The following is a 20,943-nucleotide window of genomic DNA, read 5'->3' on the forward strand; positions in this document are numbered from 1 at the left end:
TCATCCCTGGTCATGGACAGGAATCTTCTTACAAGGGTCTGCTTGCCCCTCTCCTTTAGGGTTGGCTTGGGCCCAGTCATAGAGGTGGGATACTAAGCAGACAGGACAGCAATCACTAGAAACTTGTGTGTGGAGACCCAGCTCATTTTCATGTCGACATTGGACTCCATGCTCTGGACTCCTGCCAGGGCCGGGGCTTCGGCCTGATGGGAGTCCTGGCTTTCTGGAGGTGCTGCCTCACTCACCAGGCTGGAGGTGAAGCGCTCCTTGACCTCTCGGACCAGGTCCCCGATGCTGCTAGATACCAGCTCCGGCAGGATCTCCCCTGTAAGGGAGCAGGGAAGATCCTGAGGCCAGGGCCCCTCACCAGGAGCCCCAGCAGAGCGGGATGGGTCCCTGTCCCACCCAGGCTTGGCGTGAACAGAGTGCCAAGTACATCTTCTGGGGCCCAGGCATCACCTCAGCCAGGACAGTGCCCAGTGTGTGGTGGGCACTCGAGACGCTGAATGAATGGGAAGTTCCAGAGGGTAGTTGAGGGTGTGTCCTGTGGGTTCCTTCCCTTTCCCTGTCAGTGGGGAGCAGGGGACCCTTAAAACCCTGGCTTAAGTAGGGACAGGAAGCGGGGTTCTCACTGTAGGAAACCAGGTGGGCCAGCAGCATGCAGAAATTCTCCACCACCTCCGGGTCGTCCCTGTGGACCTGGTAGGTCTCCTTGATGAGGCTCAGGCCACTGACACCATCCTCCTGCACTGCCATCTGGAAAGCCACCAGCTCTGGGGGCGGGGGGCGAGAGTGGGCTCGTACCCTGGGTCCTCTGAAAGAGAAACACCTCCTGCCCAGAAAGAAGGATCACTCCTCTCTAGACCAGCCCACCCAGAGCAGGAGGCGGGCCTGGCCAGCTTCGCTTCCCATCCAGGCCCACCCACCCTGGGACAGGTGGGATGAGACCTCAGGGGGCCTGCCATATGGTGCTGAGCTCAGGGATCCCAGGGGCAGAACAAGAAGCGACAGGAGCCCCCATTAGCTTGGGCACCAGCAGACTGGCATAGCCTGAATAGGACCAGGTAAGAGCGGGGGTTGGGGGTCATCACAGCTCTGAGGAAGGCTGTGTAGTGCTGGGGTCAAGAGTTACCCAAGGACAGGAGCCTTAAAACTTGCATCAGCTGGGAACCTTGGCCAGTCGCCTGCTTCAAGTGTTCTTGGGGAAGGATTATTGGCCATGTGTTCTTAGCATGGGCCTTGCCTGTCAAACTGAGTATCAGTCAGGGTTCGTGTTGTGGGATTTGGAGACAGACCCATCTGAGGGCTTTTTTTTTTTCTTTTTAAAGAAGGTCTTGCTCCATCACTCATACTGGAGTCCAGTGGCATGCTTACAGCTCACTGCAGCCTCAAACTCCTGGGCTCAAGTGATCCTCTCGCCTTAGCCTCCCAAGGAGCTAGGACTACGGGCATATGCCATCACGCCCAGCTAATTTTTTTTTTTTCTAATTTTTTTGTCAAGAGGAGGTATTGCTGTGTTGCCCAGGCTAGCCTTGAACTCTTGGGCACAAGCAGTTCTCCCACCTCAGCCTCCCAAAGTGCTGGGATTACAGGCGTGAGCCACCACATCTGGTCTTAGGGCTGTTTTAGTAAGTAAAGCATTGTCTGTTCTGAGAAACCTGTGCAAATGCAGAACGTGTTTATGGGCAGAGGGGTGGTCACAACGGCAGTGTTAAGCAAAAAGTTTATCAAATGTACATGGAAGTCACAATGGCAGCTTCCGGCTGGTGGGAGTCTGGTTCACCTTGAATTTCTTTGCTTTTTGCCATTTGACTTGTTTTTTTGGTCTGTGGCAGCTGGCAGAACATTACCTATGGAGTCGATGTTGCCCCCACCCTGGGTGGCAGCCCCCACCTGCTCCAAGCCTCACCTGACACCTTGGCCAGGCTGGCCAGCCCCCGGTAGGCGTTGTTCACCAGCAGGGCTCTGTCCTGGCAAAGTCGGATGCTTCGCAGGAACAGTGCTGCCACCTGTTCGTGCTGCGACTCCTTGATGCAGCCTGGGAGAGGGGACAGCCCGCCTCATGTCTGTGTGCTCAAGCCTCTCCCCTCCCCGCTTCTGAGACCCCGTGTGCTCACCCAGCAAAGACAGCAGCCAGAAGATGGCACAGCCAGCTTCAGCTATTTCCGCATCAGTGGGGTAGGCGACCAGGACCTGGCTGACGAGGGCTGGGATCTTCTCGAAGGTGGCCTTGCTCACAATGACAGCTGAAGCCAGGACAGGGAGGGAGGGGGTCACCTAGGCCAGAGTGCACGCAGCAGGGCCTGGTCTCTATGTGTCCCCCCACCCCGAATCTGGTGCCTCTCTCTAGCTGAGAATAGCAGAAATGGGAGAGGGCAGGTGCTCTCACAGAGGAAGGTCAAGGGACTTTCTGCCACTGGCAAGTCTAGAGGGCAGGATGACCCTCCAGGAGAGGCTTGGGAATCCTGGGTGCTGGCAGGGCCCTCAGGGTTCCCAGGCTCTCCATGGTCTGCAGCTGGCTTGTCCATGGCACTGGAGGGCCCTGACATGAATGAATGGTCAGAGCAGGGCATCGAGTGCAACGGCCGCCCTCTGGAGCCAGGGCTGCCCAGGAAGTCCCAGGACATTCCCCTGGGCAGGAGGCACTTGAACCTGAGGTCTTTCCCCTGTGGGAGCACCTTGCCCTCCTGTCCTCTGTTCTCTGTCTCATCTGAAGGCTCAGAGGCAGCTGGGGAGCCACTGTGGAGTGCCAGCCCCAGCGGGGTGCGGAAAGAGGGCCCTCACCGTCTACCAGGAGGGACCAGAGCAGGCCCAGGCCGCTGATGCAGACGTCCCTGCTCTCGAGGAAGCTGTGCAGGTGTTCCAGGATGTTCTCCAGCAGCCCAGCCTTCTGCATCTCCTCGGATGCTGCCTCTAGAGTGGGGCTGGGGTGAGGTGCCTTCCCCAGGAAGCCCTCTCCCTTGTCCTTGGGCACCACAGTCCCAGGGTGCCTGCTCTGGGCCAGGTCTTAGGCACCCATGGAACCCAGAAACAAGAGGATGTGGCCTGGCCCTGGAGGAGTCTGTCCACCCTTTGGGCCACCAGTCCCAGTGTTTCCCATCCCCTTACCCAGGGGGCCTGGCCTCGGTGCTCTATGGAAAGGAGACATGCAAGGGATTTGTCCCCAGGCTCCAGAAGGGACAGAAAGCATGTGAGACAGATGTCGGTGTGAAGACCACAGCTGTGCCTGGCACAGTCGTTGCCTGTGCACAGCTGTCAAGGGAACCAGTAAAAGTGGAAGCTTGTCATCAAGGTAGAAAAGGAAGCAACCAGCCTGTAATCCCAGCACTTTGAGAGGCTGAGGCAGGAGGATCGCTTGAGCCCAGGAGTTTGAGACCAGCTTGGGCAACATGGCAAGACCTTGTCTCTACAAAAAAAATTAGCCAAGTGTGGTGACATGTGCCTTGTGGTCCCATCTTAGGAGGCTGAGGCAGGAGGATCGCCTGAACACAGAAGGTCGAGACTGGTGAGCTGTGCCTATGCCACTGCACTTTAGCCTGGGCGACCAACTGAGACCCCAGTTGAGAAAATTAAAAGATAGAAAAGAGCCGGGCTCAGTGTCTCAGCCTGTAATCCCGCACCTTTGGGAGGCTGAGGTGAGTGGATTGCCTGAGCCCGCGGGCTCGAGACCCGCCTGGGCAGTGAGATCTCATCTCTACGATAAATCAAAAAATCAGCCGGGCATGGTAGCGCGTGCCTGTAATTCCGGCTACTTGGAAGGCTGAGGCGGAAGGATCATCAGAGCCCAGCAGGTGAGGCTGTGGTGGCCGGGAGCGGCCACTGCACTCCAGTCTGGGCGACCGAGTGAGACTCCAACTCAAAAGAAAAAGAAAAGGGCCGGGTGCAGTGGCTCAAGTCTATAATCCCAGCACTTTGGGAGGCCAAGGTAAGAGGCTTGCCTGAGCCCACGGGTTCAAGAACAATCTGGGCAACGTGGTGAGATCTTGTCTCTACAATAAGTCAAAAAATTAGCCAGGCATGGTGACGCATGCCTGTAGTTCCAGCTATTTGGAAGGCTGAGGCGGAAGGATCGCCTGAGCCCAGCAGGTTGAGGCTGTCGTGGTTGTGAGTGTGCTACTACACTCCAGCCTGGGTGACAGAGTGAGACTCCAACTCAAAAAAATTTAATTAATTAAAGATAGAAAAGGAATCAACCAGCACTTGGAGCAGATGGGCAGAAAATGTGTGCAGTCTGTGACCCTTCCCGTTACCCAGCCAGAGTTCTTGGGCTCTCCAGAGTGGGCAGGGTGAGAGGCAGCCGGCAGACCCACCCTGACCAGAGAAGAGGGCCAGCAGGCTGTAGACCATGACCAGGAGCTGCTCCGCCTGGGGGTGACTCCACACGGTGTGCAGCAGCGTGGAGATGATGGTGGCGTTGCATGGAGCCTTGGTTTCCGGGTCCTGCACCAGAGCTGCCCGGGCCAGAGAAGGGAGCCTGGGTCAGTTCTCACAGCTGCGGTGTGGGGGCAGAGAAGGCACGTGGGTGTCCCTTCCCTGGGGGGGCACAGCACCTCCACGCTGCACTAGGGAGACTGAGGTTTGCCCTCCTCGGGCCCTGAACAGTATCCACAGATGCATGTGGCCTGGCGGAGTTCAGGACCAGAGAAGGGAGTCACTGGCCACTGAATGGGCCCACGGGGCCTGTGCTGGTCCCCAGAAGCCTGCAGTGACCCGGCAGTCAGCACTTGACACAGCTTCAGCACAGTTTCAGTACTGAAACTAGAAAGCAAATAGTTAGGGTTTAAAAGTCCAAGCTAGTTCAACCTTTTTAACAACCCAAAGACTCTGGTCAGCGCCCAGGCCCTTAGGCTGTCAGCCCCAGCCTCGCCCGCCTGGGCAGCGGGCCCCCTCCTGACCCTACCTTGAGGGTCACAGCAGAGGACCCTATCATGTCCAGCTTTTTCATAGCTGGGAAGCCGGTGGGCTGTGCTGGGCCACAGGTAGGCCTTGAGTGGTACCTGCGTCCCCAGATTCTGGGCTTGTGCCTGGGAGGGGTTCGGATGTGCACAGTAGGGTATGAGCTGTGCAGAGGGTCAGGTGCTGACTAGGTGTTGGGGGAGGCAGGGTACCAGAAAGATCTTCCCCACCTGACCCGGTGCCCACCTTGGCCTAGGACACGCAGCAGCAGGGAGCAGGCATACAACTGTATCTCCAGGATCCTCTCGTGCTGCCTCATGACAGCGACCACCACCTCCACCAGCTCCATGGGCCACGGCAGACCTGGCAGGGTGGGTAGCACAGGGGAGACTTGCTGTGGGACTCTGTTGGGGGGGTATAGACCAGCCAAGGAGCCAGAAGCAGCTGGGCGTCTATGGGGCCCTGGGTGGGTGGGTAGATTGGCTGGCATACCTACTGAGTGCTAGCTGTGTCTGCCGTGGGCATCTTTCTGTGCTACCCACAGCCCTCCCTGTGACTGCCCTCCTGGTGCACGTAAGAAGCCTGAGGGTCGGCAGGGTGAAAACACTTGCTCTTGACTCCAGAGCCTTAGCTGTAGCTGCCCTGGGAGGAGTCACAGGTGGGCCTCAACTAGCTCCTTGCCGTGCCAGGAACTGTGATGTGTGCTGGGGGTGCGGGGCAAGACAGCTGGGGCCCATCAGCCATCTTCTCACTGGAGGATCAAGAATGACGAGGACAGTGCTGGCACCCAGGACACTGAGCTACAGGGAGCCCACCTCCAGACAAGGCTGTTGAGACAGGTGTGTCTTGGGTGGTAGGAAAGGCAACCCTTTGGGACAGGGCCCAACAGCCTCCCTCAGTTTCCCCAAGAAACCCCCTTCCGATGGACCAGATCCTGTCACAGCTTGGCTCCAGAAGGGGTCAAGGAGGGGAAAGGCAGGAAGCTCACTGAAGGTCTAGGGCCGGGCGCCATAGCTTCTGATGGCCTAGCCCTGGACTGACCTCCGTGGGCTCTTAGCATGTATTTGATGGATGGACAGACGCTGGGATAGGCAGATGGCTAGGTGGATGGATGAATGGTTGGCTGGATGGGCGGATAGATGGGTGTGTGTGAATATGGGCTGTGAGGAGGTCGAGTGGAGGCAGTTTATGAGCATGTTTTGGCAAAACATGTTCACTTTTTTAAAGAGACAAGGTCTTGCTATGTTGCCCAGGCTGATCTTGAACTCCTGGGGTCAGGAGATCCTCCCACTTTGGCCTCCCAAAGTGCTGGGATTAAAGGCATGAGTCACCATGCCTAGCCAAAAACATTTAAAAAAAAATAATTGAAAACACTGTTTCTAATGGCGAGTGTTGGAGGAGGAGTTCTCAGGCATTCGTGATAGGTGGGCGAGTTGGTGTATTTCTCTGTGAAGGGCAATTTGCGGTATCTGAGAAAGCTTAAGTGTTCACACCCCTGAATGTCTAGGACTTTGTCCTACAGAAACACAAGCATACAAATACACCAGCATGCCCACTATAGCATTGTCTATGACAGTGGGAAATTAGAGACCACCCAGATTCCCATCACCGGGATCACGGACTAGATAGGATATCCATTAAGATCATGTGAAGAAAGTCAGCCCCCCCATCCTCCTCTGCTGCCTGTTCCAGGCTGCCTGTCTTCCAAGGTCGAAGACATGACATGGTCTGGGAATAGAAACATGCCTCCAAGCTGTATTTCTCAATTAATTTTTTTTAGAGAGGCAAGTTCTCACTATGTTGCCCAGGCTGGTCTCAAACTCGGGCTCAAGTGATCCTCTTGCCTCAGCCTCCCAGAGTGCTGGGATTACAGGCGTGAGCCACTGCACTCAGCCTCCAAGCTGTATTAAAGTGCTGGCAAGAAGAGTTTGGATCAAGGGGCCAGCCACAGCTCCCTCGAGACCAGGGTCACAGGGTCTGCCCCAGGAGAGCAGCTGGGAAAGGGGGACAGGGTGGTAATGTCTACCTAGCTGATCTGCAGGCATTTTCAAAAGCCTCTTCATGGCCTTGAGCTGGACTTCGGGTCGGCTGGAGAAGTTCTGCATGATCTCTGCCGGGGACAAGAAAGCGTGGGAGGGGTCCTTTGGAGGGCTGGGGTTTCGGGCACTCTCTCTGGGCACCACACCGGTCTGGCTGCTAGCCATGTCCCCCCTCCTCAGACCACACGATCAGGCCACGCAGCAGCTGGGACTGTAGCCGCGCACCGTCCTGGGCTCTGCCTCCACCAGAACGTATAAAAAACTCAGGCTGGGCCGGGCTTGGTGGCTCAGCCTGTAATCCCAGCACTTTGGGAGACTGAGGCGAGTGGACTGCCTGAGCCCGTGGGTTCGAGGCCCAGCCGGGCCACTTGGCGACACCTCAGCTCTACAATGAATCAAAGATTAGCCGGGCGTGGTAGCGCACGCTTGGAAGGCTGAGGCGGAAGGGTCGCCGGAGCCTAGCAGGTCGAGGCTGCAGTGGCCGGGAGCGTACCACTGCACTCCAGTCTGGGCAACGGAGTGAGACTCCAACTCAAAAACAAACACACACCAAAAAACTCAGGCTGGGTGTGGTGACCCATGCCTGTAATCCCAGCACTTTGAGAGACCGAGATGGGAGGCTGGCTTGAGACCAGGTGCTGCTACCATCCCACTTTATAGAGGAGGCCACGGAGGCCATGCCCTTGGCTACAGTAGAACTCAAGTCTCTGTCTCGGAGCCTACCCAGAACCTTGGCGCGCACTGCTGCCCATTCTGGGCATGGAGGAAGCACACAGGCCATGTTGCTGTGTGAGGAAGACACCCCCGCACTGTGTGCCAGGGTGTGTCCTGGGGCATGGTGGGCCGTGAACAGGCCATTGGAACTATAGAGAATTTGTGTACCAGGAACGGGGCAACAGGTTGGGGCAGACTGTGGTGATGAACTTGTGTTGTAGGTAACTGGGTGCTACGGAGTATCCTCGAATAGGGCACAACCCTGAGTAGAGCAGTGCTTGGGGAGAGATGGAGGGGAAGAGCCTGGAAACTTCCTGCCCACTAGCCACGGTGTGGGGAGGCACTAGGAACAGGAAGCCGAGGCCACCGGTAGTGACTCCGCCGCACCCTCCCGCTCTGTGCCCCAACATTACCTAAGATGCTGGCGATGTTGCTCTCTAACAGCACGTCAGTGACGAACGTAGGCACCACCTGCTGGCCCAGGGTCGCAGTGATGCACGAGGACTTGAATGAGCTGCTCACGAAGGTGCTGTGTATCACATCCCTGGCAGAGGAGCAGAGGTGGGGGTAAACCTGGCAACCGTCCCTGCCTCACCCACGTGGCTTGCTGCCTGGGGCTCAGGGCCGCCCGTGGGTGCGGATGCCAGACACTGACCTCCCTGTTTTGGAGTCTGGCAGGGTCTCTCACAGTGTCACAGGTGTACCCAGCAAGTACCCAGCAATTCCACGGCCAGGGACTTACTCCACAGAGGCACAGGTGACTCCCAGCGTGGGAGGACATCCAGGACCCTGGCACTTGGGCCTCTGTGGGCCTCTGCCCCCATCAAAACACATAAAATGTCAAGCCAAGCATGGTAGCTCACACCTGTAATCCCAGCACTTTGGGAGGCTTAGGCGGGAGGACCACTTGAGCCCAGGAGCTGGAGATCAGCCTGGGCAACATGATGAGACCTTTTCTCTGTGAAAAATAAAAAATTAAGCTGGAGATGGTGGTGCGTGTCTGTAGTCCCAGCTACTTGGGTGGCTGAGGCAGGAGGATCGTCTGAGCCCAGCAGGTCGAAGCACAGTGAGCCATGATCGTGCCACTGCACACCAACCTGGGTGACAGAGTGAGACTGACAAAACAACAATAAAAAACACCAAAACAAATCTGATTTTATGACTGTGTTGGCATAAAGATGAATTGAAGCCAGGCTGGATTCATTATTATATATTCACTTTTTTCTTCTGACTGTAAAATAAATTTGAATTAAAACTTGTTCCTGGACCCCTGAAAATGTCCTGGGTTCTCAGGGCTGTGCCTCTGATCTGCTCACTGCAGTGTTCAAAGCGGGGCATTCAGAGGGCTCCCTGCAGGAAAGCCTAGTGGGGCTGGGATGGGGCTCTCTGTGGTGTTAACAAGCCAGGTAGCTGTGTTTGTATTCAGGTGGGAAAATGTTAAAAGGAAGCTGACCCTGAGCTCACCTTACCCTGAGCTTACCTTACCCTGAGCTTACCTTATCGTTATTCGGTCCAAGGGGCTGACTTGGAGCATTAAGGGCAGAAGGTGTGAGAAGGTGTTCGCATCTGGGACCTGCGTCTCCTCCATCGTCTTCAGGACGCCCCTCAGGCTGTCCTGGCCCTGGCGGAGGGACTTGCGCAGATGCATGGCTTCTATGCCCTGCGAGGAGAGGGATACCGCATTTCCTCGACTAAGTGGGTAGAGGGTGTCTGGGGACCAGGGAGAGCCGGATGCAGCCACCGCTTGCAGGAATGACCAGAGAGCCCAGGGGTCCGGAGCTCTTCCATGAGGAAGAATGAAGGTTTATAGGAGCCAGCAGGCTGTCTTGCTGGTGGAGGGGTAGGGACAAGTCTCCTGTGCCTCTGCCAAGAAAGTCCCTGATCCAGATCCAGCTGGTAAGAGGGTGAGCTGCCCAGGGCCACACACTACCCAGGCTGAGGCTGGAGCCCATGCTATTGCCAGTATGTCACAGCCTCCAAAGTGAGAAGGCTCTTGTCTCCCTAGGAGTCTTCTGAAAGAAGGAAATGGCAAGGTTGGCCAGGCATGATGGCTCCTATAATCCCAGCACTTTGAAAGGCTGAGGCGGCAGGGCAGGATCGCTTGAGCCCAGGAGTTCAAGACCAGCCCGGGCAATATAGCAAGACCTCAGATCTACAAAAAAAAAAAAAAATCAGATTGGGCCCAGTGGTTCACACCTATAATCCTAGTGCTTTGGGAGGCCGAGGTGAGAGGATTTCCTGAGTCTGCGGGTTTGAGACCAGATTGGGCAATTTGGCGAGGCCTCATCTCTACAATAAATCAAAAAATTAGCCAGGCATGGTGGCATGTGCCTGTAGTTCCAGCTACTTGGAAGGCTGGCGGGGAAGGATCACCTGAGCCCAGCAGGTCGCGGCTGCAGTGGCTGGGAGTGTGCCATTGCCCTCCAGCCTAGGTGACAGAGTGAGACTACAACTCAAAAAAAAAAAAAAAAATCAAAAAATTATCTAGGTGTGATGGCATTATGCCTGTAGTCCCAGCTACTTGGGAGGCTGAAGTGGGAGGATTACTGAAGCCCAGGAGGTGAGGCTACAGAGAGGAGTGACCATGCCACTGCACTCTAGCCTGGGCAACAGAGTGAGACTCCAATTCAAAAAAGGGGGGGGCTGGGTGCGGTGGCTCAGCCTGTAATCCCAGCACTTTTGGAGGCCAAGGTGAGAGGATTACCTGAGCCCGTGGGTTTGAGACCGGCCCGGGCAACTTGGCGAGACCTCGTCTCTGCAATAAATCACAAAAACTAGCCGTGTGTGCTGGTGTGCGTCTGTAGTTCGAGCTACTTGGAAGGCTGAGGCAGAAGGCTCGCCTGATCCCAGCAGATTGAGGCTGTGGTGGCCATGAACGTGCTGGGATGACAAAGAGTGAGACTCCAACTCAAAAAAAAAAAAAAATGCTCCTCAGAGGTGAATCTGGGGTCTGGGAGAGAGGGTGGTGCTGGGGCTTGTGCTCTCTGGGGACCTAGCTTCCTGGACACGATGCTGGAAGCACGGCAGCCTCCTTGTTCTGGGCCCAGCAGGTACTGTGTAGGGCATCAGAAGTGACAAGCTCAACTTCCCTGCCCCCTGCAGCCAAGGGAGCTTGAGAGCTGCTCCGGGGACCAGTGTGTCCCTTCGCCTTCCTCTCCTTTTTGCCCGCAGGCTGTGACTGTGGTGCAGAGGCCTCTGGCAGGGATGAGAGTGACAGCCACATACTAAGGATGAGTGTGACAGACGGTGTATTTGGGCCCACGTAGGTGGCTTCCCATTGCTTGCAGCTACGTGTGTACTTAATTCAAATAGGGCCACCTGGACTTGGACTTTCTTCTCCATCAGGAGTCGGTGACAACACCTGGAGGGCTGCTGTGAGGGTAGTGTGAGATGGTCTGAATGTCACCCTTGCTGTCACTATGCTGCAGCCCAGCAGGTGCTGAGTGCTGGAGGGTCTGAGAGGGGTGGCCCTTGCAGCTGGAGGAGGGGGCTCTGTGCAGCCTGCACGGGGGCAGAGGAAGAGGGGGAGGATGCAGCCGGGAGGCAGGGCAAAGGTAAGCCTTCTCCCCAGACCTGGGCACATGAGAGCAGGGTGTGGGTGTGGCGGGGGGGTGGGGGTGGAGAAGGCAGCTCACATCCACGAAGGAGCAGCTGGTCATGTCCAGAATGATGCAGCCAAGGGACCAGATGTCAGATTTCTGGCTGAAGGAGAAGCTGAGGGCTTCGGGAGCCATCCAGGACTTGTGCGAAGGGTCTGTTGGCAAGACCAAGGTGGGGTCCCTTGAGTCCTGTGCTCCCTGGGGGGCAGGGGCTTGACAGCCACCCTGCCCCAGCAAGCAGCTAGAAACACAAGCCTTTTGGTCCCCCTTCTCAGGAGAGGAGAAGCACTAACGGTGGAGAGGATGAGGCCCTCAGTCAGCTGGACCTTGGCCTTGAGTTTGAGCCAGTGAGGCTGTCCATCACGGAGGTGCCCACCAGGCTGCCTGTACATGTGTCTGTGTGTCCACAATGGCTGCAGAAGGAGCTGGAAAAGGCGTGTGCCAAGAAGGTTAAAATGGCACCTCTCTAAAAACATCTTGCCTCTCGAAATGTCAAGACCTTGGGGCAGAGTTCCAGTTGCCCTGCCCCAGTGTCCAGTTGTGAATCCCAGACAAGAAACCAAAAGAGCAGGGTCCTCCATCCAGCTCTGTCAGTACCTGGCTGGCCTCTGGCAGCCCTTCCTTCTCTGGACCTCCAGCCCCAGCCAAGCAGCAAAGGGCTGGGCTCAGGGACCCATGCCATCTATACCTCCCATAAACTTCCTCATCCACCCCCACCCCTCCACCCAGCCATCCATCCACCATCCACCCACCCATTCACCCACCTGTCCGTCCATCCACAATTCATCCACCCATCCATCCACCATCCATCCATATATCCATAATCCACCCACCCATCTATCCACCCATCCACAAATCCACCCAGCCACCTACCATCTATCCGCCATCCTCCACCGATCCACCTACCACCCACCCATCCATCCATCTGTCACCTATCCATCCATCACCCACCCATCCACCCACCCATCCCAAACCCAGCCAGCCAGCCAGCCCATTACACACCAAACCACACACCCACCCATCCACCCACCCAGCTATCCTCTGTCTACCAAAGACAGAGTACCACCAGCAACTGCCACCCTGGGACTCTGGAATTCTCCATTGTGGTTGCTCTCTCCATCCTGGACAGCTGTTACAGGCTTGAAGCTCAGCTCCCTTTGCCTTTTTTTTTTCTTTTTTTTTTTTTGGTCAGAGTTTTACTCTGTCATCCAGGCTAGAATGAAGTGGCACAATTGGGGCTAACCATAGCCTTGACCTCCTGGACTCAGATGATCCACCTCAGCCTCCTGAGTAGCTGGAACTACAGGCACATGCCACCACACTTGGCTACTTTTTTGATTTTTTTGTAGAGAAGAGGTCCTGCTATGTTGCCCAGGCTTGTCTTGAACTCCTGGGCTCAAGTGATCCTCCTGCCTTGGCCTCCCAAAGTGCTGAGATTACAGGTGTTAGCCACCATGCCTGGCCTGCCCTGTCATCTTTTCAAAGGAAAGCAAACTTGCCTTCCTTTACTGCCAGCCCTCTCATCTCTTGTGTAATTTTTTTTTTTTTTTTGAGTTGGAGTCTCACTCTGTCGCCCAGACTGGAGTGCAGTGGCCGCTCCCGGCCACCGCAGCCTCGACCTGCTGGGCTCTGGCAATCCTTCCACCTCAGCCTTCCAAGTAGCTGGAATCACAGGCAGGCGCTACCATGCCCGGCTGATTTTTTGATTTATTGTAGAGATGAGGTCTCACTGCCCAGGCGGGTCTCGAACCCGCGGGCTCAGGCCATCCACTCACCTCAGCCTCCCAAAGGCGTGGGATGACAGGCTGAGCCACCAAGCCCGGCTTCTTGTATTATTTTAAGACTCAGTACTGCAATCCCCAAGTCACTGGTGCCTGGTACCCAGCCGGCACTCCCTCCTTGCATGCATTTTACTTTTCTTTTTCTGAAGCTTTCTTTTCTCTCTAGGAGAGTTAACCTCTCCGGGGGGCTACCACAGCCACTACTTTGTTTCTTCCACATGTTGGGTCCCCCCATGGTGGCACTCCTGCTTAGTTACAGCCCAGACAAAGGGAGAATCTCTGAAGTCCACACAAGGCTGGGGGCCTCTGTGGGGACATTTCAGAGCAAAGCGTGGTTTGACCTCGCCTCACTCCAGGACCCAGAGTAGCCACTGCCCTCAGGACCCCAGGAGCCCCGCCCCCAGAGAGCAGCCCCCAGCCTGGCTCAGCGTCGTCCCGCCCCGCCAGCCACCTTCCTCCGCACGGGTTTTCCACTTGGCTTCATCCGTCATCAGTGTGTGGGAGCTCAGGTCCTGCAGTTTGCAGTGGTTGCTGTGGGCGAGGATGATGTTGGACGGTTTGAGGTTCCTGAAACCAAAAGGTAGGCTCGCCTCTGGGTGCATGGGGCTGCCTGGGCGGCCACCCCACCCCAGGGCTGAACCTGACTCCCTGCTCCTGCCCCACCCAGCTCCGGGCCCCGTGTTAACATCGCGTCCGTCTCCTCACACAGCTTGTGTAACACCCAGCGGCGTTCACACTGAGCCGTGAGCACTCCCGGCGCACATCTGGGCTGCAGGGTTTTTCTCTTCTCCTTTCAATAAGATACTGGTGGCTGGGCGTGGCCTGTAATCCCAGCACTTCGGGAGTCTGAGGCAGGAAGACTGCTTGAGCCCAGGAGTTTGAGACCAGCCTGGGCAACATAACAAGACCTTGTCTCTACAAAAAATCAAAAACTTAGCCAGGTGTCGTGGCACACGCCTATAGTCCCAGCTACTCAGAGCTGTGGTGGGAGGATCACCGGACCCAGGAGGTTGAGGTTTTGGTGAGCCATGATTATGCCCCTGCACTCCAGCCTGGGCAAGAGTGAGACCCTGACTCATAAATAAGATATTAGTGTCCACTCCTGGAGCCACTTCCAAGCCCCTTCAGATCATGGGTTCTAGAACCTGAGCTGTACTGCTGGCAGGTCAGAGGCTCAGGGCATGCTGCAACCCATGTGGGTGCTGCAGGCAGCCCCACCTCTCTTCCCAGCAGGGCTGTCACTTTGTCCCTTTCGTTGACCTGTAGAACAGCCGGCCTGGCCAGCTCACACCTCTATGCAGCTGTGTGTGCACGCATCACTCGAGGCTACTTGGAGGAGGATGCCTTTCCCTCAAAGCCTGGGAAGGCTCTGGAAGGATGCCCTGTCATCTGGCTGCACTGGCCCAGTACCTCTCTCCCCAGATCCCACCCACGGGCTCCGACCCTCAAGTGGACTCGGTGCCTTTTCTCCTAAAGGAGCTGCCCAGTCCCAGAGGCCCGGGTCACCTGTGGATGATGTCCAACTGGTGCAGGTATTCCAGCGCGTCCAGCACCTGGCCCAGAATGTTCTGCATCCACTGGGGGAGAAGGAGAAGACCAGGATGGGAGGGGCTCCCTACAGCTGCTTTTAGGTGGGGGACCACGCTAAGCAGCCAGCAAGATCGTGGTGCATTCTCTCCTGGCGTCTTGACACAGGCATGAAGCCAGCCGAGAGGTCAGAGCAGGTAGAGGAGGCCGGAGTGTGCACGGCTCTTCAGACGGTGAAACCAGTCAGCCATGTTTACTGACTGCACACTCTGTCTCCATCCTGGAGATCTTGGGTGTCCAGGGGCTCCAGCCCTGCGCTCACCCCCAGTGGCTACTCTGTGGCCCATGCTGCCCAACACTTGCTGGGAGCTTGTGGCAGACTGGCCTGTAGATATCACAGATATTGAAGTCTTCAATGCTCACTTGAGGCTTGCTTCTCTAAGTCATTAGAATGAAAAGAGCCCTGAGAGAGAATGTTCTGGGCCGGCCATAGTGGCTCACACTTGTAATCTCAGCACTTTGGGAGGCCGAGGTAGAAGGACCGCTTGAGCCCAGGAATTCAAGACCAGTATGGGCAACACAGCGAGACAGCATCTCTACCAAAAATCAAACAAGTAGCTGGGCATGCTGTATGAGTTCATTTATATGAACTTCAGGGACCGGCAAAACAATCTCTGGAGGTGAAAGTCAAATCAAGGTTACTGACCGGGGACCTTCTGGGGTTTAGGAATGTCTTGTCTCGATCTAGCTAGAAGCGGTGTGAGTTCAGGCACAAGTGCATCAAGGTGTGTAGTTAGGACTTGTGCACATCATAGTGCGTGATACCTCAGGACATACATTTAAGAAAAAATGAGGCCGCGCTTCTAGAAGAAAACAGAGTAGAGTATCTTCATGATCTTGGGGCAGGAAAGGCTTCTTATACCAGAACCCTAGAGGTACTAGCCACAAGAGAAAATGTTAATTAAGACTTTCCAGGGCTGGGTGCAGTAGCTCACATCTGTAATCCCAGCACTTTGGGAGGCTGAGACAGCAAGGTCGCTTGAGCCCAGGAGTTTGAGACCAGTCTAGGAAACAAAGTGAGACCCTGTCTCTACAAAAAATAAAAAATATTAGCCAGCGTGGTGGCACAGGCCTGTAGTCCAGCTATTCAGGATGCTGAGGCAGGAGGATTGCCTGAGCCCAGGAGGTTGAGGCTGTGGTGAGCCTCGACCACACCACTGCACACCAGACTGGGCAACAGAGTGAGACCCTGACTCAAAAAAAAAGAAAAAATAAGGCTAGCCGGGCTCGGTGGCTCAGCCTGTAATCCCGCGCCTTGGATGAGTGAATTGCCTGAGCCCGCGGGTTCGAGACTTGCCTGGGCAACTTGGTGAGACCTCATCTCTACAATAAATCAAAAAATCAGCCGGGCGTGGTAGCGCCCGCCTGAAATTCCAGCTACTCGAAGGCTGAGGCGGAAGGATCGCCAGAGCCCAGCAGGTCGAGGCTGTGGTGGCCGGGAGCGGCCACTGCACTCCAGTCTGGGCGACAGAGTGAGACTCCAACTCAAGAAAAAAAAAGAAAGAAAAAGAAAAAATAAGACCAGACTCCAGTGGCTCTTGCCATTTGCCCCCCACTGCAGGGCCTGCGGGGTCACAGGTCCAGGGGTCCCCAGGCCTGTTCCCAGAGGATGTCCTACCTCAGAGTCAATGGTCTCCTTTGCCTTCCTCTTTTCCTCAATGACCTCCTGGAAAGTCACCGTGTGGAACTCCATCACCAGGCAGAGGAACAGAGAGGAGATCTGTCGAGACAGGAGGCCTTCGCCAGCTGCTGGGAGGAGGCCCCTCTCCAAGGCCTCCCTTCACTTGACCACCGTCCACAGGGGCCACCGGAGCCCCTCCTGCCCCATCTCCCCAGTCCCCGCCCCACTCCCACTGCATGCTCCATATACCTGGACTTTCCAGAGAGCCACCCTTGCCCCTGCATGCAGGACCCCCCTGCCTGGGACCACTGTCCTCCCCTTTTGCAGGGATCATCTCTTATCCTTCAGGGCTCAGCTCAGACCCATCCTCCAAGGAGCCTGCCCTGACAGAGACCCCAGGCAACCAGGTCACGGGCCCCAAAGCTGTGCTTTTTCCTGTAGCGAAATGCCCTCTTGGCTTTTCTGCACCCTCCTTGAGAGCCTTGGGATGCTCAGAAAATATTTGGGGGTGCAGGCAGCGAGGGCCCCTCCCCCAGCTTTCCAGATCCCAGCAGAAAGGGAGGGAACGTGTGTGTTGGGGGGATCCTCCACACCTGCTCTGACCTCAGGTTGTCATCCCTGGATGAGGAAACGAAGGTGAAGACCACATAGGGGCCTAACGCCCCGTCTCGTGCACCCGCTGCATCCTCTGTCCTGCCTTGACATCCCTCCTGCACCTCAGCCCCATCTGAAGTGACAGGAACACCTCTGGCTCCTTGAGCTTATTTTTATGTATTTATTTATTGATTACATTTTTAGCTTTTCTTTCTGAGTTGGGGTTTCACTCTGTCACCGAGGCTGGAGTAAAGTGACACCATCACAGCTCACCGCCGTCTTGACCTCCTGGTCTTAAATGATCCTTCCATCTAACTTTCCGAGTAGCAGGGACTACAGGCACATGACACCACACCCAGCTAATTTTTTTTTTAAGTTGGAGTCTCATTTGCCCAGGCCAGAGTGCAGTGGCATGCATGCTCACAGCCACCCCAGCATCAACCAATCCTCTGGCAATCCTTCCTTCTTAGCCTTCCAAATAGCCAGAACTATAGATGGCTATAATACCATGCCTGGCTATTTTTTTATTTTATTGTAGGGACAAGTTGCTTGCCAAGTTGCTTGGGCTGGTCTCGAACCCACGGGCTCAGGCAGTCCACTTGCCTTGGACTCCCAAAGTGCTGGGACTATAGGCTGAGCCACTGAGCCCAGCCTGGCTAATTTTTAAATTTATTTTGTAGAAACAAAATCTCACTTTGTTGCCCAGGCTGGTCTCAAACCCCGGGCTTGAGCTATCCTCCCACCTCAGTCTGCCAAAGTACTGGGACTACAGGCGTGAGCTACTGCACCTGGCCACCTCTGGCTCCTTGGAAAGACAAGTCATTTAGGCTTTGGGCGGCAGCACAGGGCTTGGGGGCTAGAGGGGATGGGTCTGAATCCTCACTCAGCTGTTTACTAGCTGTGTGATCTCGGAGAGTTCCTCGACTTCTCTGAGCCCCAGGCTCCATCAGGAAAATGAGGACAGTTCTTTCTGCCCTATAGCTCTCCCAGACATGAGATGGACATGAGATGGGTCTGCAAACTGCACAGGGACTGCAAAAGTAAGGAGGCCGAGGCGGGAAGATCCATTGAGCCCAGGGGTTCAAGACCAGTCTGGGTGACATAACAAGACCCTATCTCTAGAAAACAAATGACAAAAAATAAGACTGTGAGGTGGTGCATGTCTGTAGTCCCGGCTACTCAGGAGGCTGAGGAGGGAGGATCGCCTGAGCCCAAGAGATCGAGGGAGTTGAGTCAGGGGTAGCCACGTTTAGAGTCACTGCCCTTGCCACAGGAGGGGTAACAACAGCGGGGCCAGGCATGCCCCGTGCTTGGCGTGCTCCGTCCTGCAGCCTGTGGGTGACAGCTGAGCCAGGAGGCGTGGGCTCTGACCCACCTCTGAGTTCCACGTGATGAACAGCTCTTGGTATATGGAGATGTGGGCGTGCTGGAGCCTCAGCAGTGGCATCAGCTGCAGGGATGACAGCAGAGGAAAGGGAGACGTTAGCACCTCCCCACTGACTTCTCGGCCGGAGCTTCTGCCACGTGTCCCAACAAAAATGCAAGATCCAGCCAGGTGCAGTGCTGATGCCTGTCATCTCAGCACTTTGGGAGGCTGAGGGGGGAGGACTGCTTGAGCCCAGGTGTTCGAGACCAGCCTGGGCAACATAGCAAGACCTCATCTCTACAAAAAATATAAATATTAGCCAGGTGTGGTGGCACACACCTGCAGTCCCAGCTACTTGGGAGGCTGATGCTGGAGGATCACCTCAGATCAGAAGGTTGAGGCTGTGGTGAGCCATGATCCTGCCACTGCACTCTAGTCTGGGTGACAGAGTGAGATGCCTAATCAAAAAAAAAAAAAAAAGTTCTGGCCCCAAACAGGGCAGGGAAGCAGCCTTAGGGGAGCCATGCAGCCTGGTGGTTAAGAGCCAGATGGAGCCGGGCTCGGTGGCTCAGCCTGTAATCCCGCACCTTTGGGAGGCTGAGGTGAGTGGATTGCCTGAGCCTGCAGGTTCAAGACCCGCCTGGGCAACTTGGCAAGACCTCATCTCTACAATAAATCAAAATGAGCCGCGCATGGTAGCGCATGCCTGTAGTTTCGGCTACTTGAAAGGCTGAGGCGGAAGGATCGCTGGAGCCCAGCAGGTCGAGGCTGCAGTGGCCGGGAATGGCCACTGCATTCCAGTCTGAGTGACAGAGTGAGACTCCAACTCAAAAAAAAAAAAAAAAGAGCCAGATGGTCCACTGTGACTCCCATCTCCAGCATGTACTAGCTGTGCTGTGTGACTGAGACAAGCTCCTCAACCTCTCTGAGCCTCATATTCTCACCAGAAATGGGGGTAACTGTGGGAGTCTGCCTTTCAGGGATGTCATGAGGACTAAGTGAGCTGATACAGATAAAGCACAGCCCAGGCTGGGTTGGAGATGGTGGTGCGGCCACAGGGAAAAGGGCCAGCCCACAGGTCCCCGTGCCCCTGCCCCAGCTGAAAGAACTGTGAAACAACCCCTTTCAGGTATGAGAAATGGCTAGCTTAGAGATTCGGGATCCAACGGACAACTGCTTTTTGATGGAAGGCTGGGTGTGAACGCAGGTTGCCTACCAGGACATGGACAGGCATCAGCAGCGTTAAAAGCCAGGACTCTGGGACTACAGGTGGGCTTTCTACATTCTTTCTTTCCATTAGTCAGAAAGTGGCCTTGGCCGGGTGTGGTGGCTCATGCCTGTGGTCTCAACATTTTGGGAGGCCAAGGTGGGAGGATCATTTGAAGCCAGGAGTTCAAGACCAGCCTGGACAACATAGTGAGACCCTGTTTCTAATCTTAAAAAAAAGAAAAGAGAAAGAAAGTGGCCTGTCCTGCCTTCACATCCCTCCTGTACCTCAGCCCCATCTGAAGTGACAGGAACACCTCTGGCTCCTTGAGCTTATTTTTATGTATTTATTGATTAAATTTTTAATTTTTTTTCTGAGTTGGGGTCTCACTCTGTCGCCCAGGTGCCCACCAATGTGCTTCAGTCACATTGTGAGACAAATAACATATCCTGGCAAAGCTCAAGAGCTAGCATTCCAGAAAGAAGACAAACATGTGACCATAAGATAGGAGGGGATATGTTTCACCTCATGCTAAAGTCAAGAAGGTCGAGAAAAACTACTCAGAGACTTTGTCTACCAAGCTGAAATGTATCTGCTGTTATCGCTATTATTTTTTATTTTATTTTTTGAGTTGGAGTCTCACTCTGTTGCCCAGACTAGAGTACAGTAGCACACTCCCGGCCACCGCAGCCTCAACCTGCTGGGCTCCGGTGATCCTTCTGCCTCAGCCTTCCAAGTAGCTGGAACTACAGGCGCGTGCTAATTTTTTATTTATTGTAGAGCTGAGGTCTTGCCAAGTTGCCCAGGCGGGTCTCGAACACGCGGGCTCAGGCAATCCACTCACCTCAGCCTCCCAAAGCACGGGATTACAGGCTGAGCAACAAAGCCCGGCTATCGCTATTATTATAAGTTAGGACATGACCACTGGAAAGTTGAATTAAAAGTAATTTATATTTTCTTCAACAATTCTATGTTTTCTGTATATTCCAAAGCTTCTACCATAAGTAGTACTTTTATAATTGAAGAAAAAAATCTTTTTTTTTTGAGTTGAAGTCTCACTCTGTCGCACAGACTGGAGTGCAGTGGCATGCTCCCAGCCACCACAGGGCTCCGGTGATCCTTCCACTTCAGCCTTCCAAGTAGCTGGAACGACAGGCGCGCGCTACCACACCCAGCTAATTTTTGATTTATTGTAGAGATGAGGTCTCTCCAAGTTGCCCAGGTGGGTCTCGAACCCGCGACCTCAAGCAATCCACTCGTCTTGGCCTCCCAAAGTGCTGGGATTACAGGCTGAGCCACCAAGACCGGCCTGAAGAAAATCTTTTAAAAGATGTTTTTTTGTTTTGTTTTGTTTTGTTTTTTGAGTTGGAGTCTCACTCAGTCGCCCAGACTGGAGTGCAGTGGCTGCTCCCAGTCACCGCAGCCTCCACCTGCTGGACTCCGGCAATCCTTCCACCTCAGCCTTCCAAGTAGCCGGAATTACAGGCATGAGCTACCACACCCGGCTGATTTTTTTGATTTATTGTAGAGATGAGGTCT

General features: G+C 55.1%; 1 protein-coding gene across 1 annotated transcript in view; it reads right to left on the reverse strand.

Moving 5' to 3' along the window:
• The window catches only part of STKLD1 (serine/threonine kinase like domain containing 1), a 27,921-nt gene continuing 6,978 nt past the window's right edge, over positions 1-20,943 (reverse strand). The window contains 17 exon segments of the mRNA XM_021718936.1: positions 1-92; positions 180-236; positions 239-325; positions 633-773; positions 1,910-2,038; positions 2,118-2,246; positions 2,785-2,911; positions 4,303-4,451; positions 5,143-5,259; positions 6,923-7,006; positions 8,063-8,193; positions 9,146-9,309; positions 11,285-11,403; positions 13,481-13,596; positions 14,536-14,606; positions 16,235-16,336; positions 18,207-18,281. Coding sequence (XP_021574611.1) covers positions 1-92; positions 180-236; positions 239-325; positions 633-773; positions 1,910-2,038; positions 2,118-2,246; positions 2,785-2,911; positions 4,303-4,451; positions 5,143-5,259; positions 6,923-7,006; positions 8,063-8,193; positions 9,146-9,309; positions 11,285-11,403; positions 13,481-13,596; positions 14,536-14,606; positions 16,235-16,336; positions 18,207-18,281 — 1,890 coding nt within the window.

Source organism: Carlito syrichta, unplaced genomic scaffold (genome assembly GCF_000164805.1).
Source record: "Carlito syrichta isolate Samal-C Ts95f unplaced genomic scaffold, Tarsius_syrichta-2.0.1 Scaffold314018, whole genome shotgun sequence".
NCBI classification, from domain to species: Eukaryota; Metazoa; Chordata; class Mammalia; order Primates; family Tarsiidae; genus Carlito; species Carlito syrichta.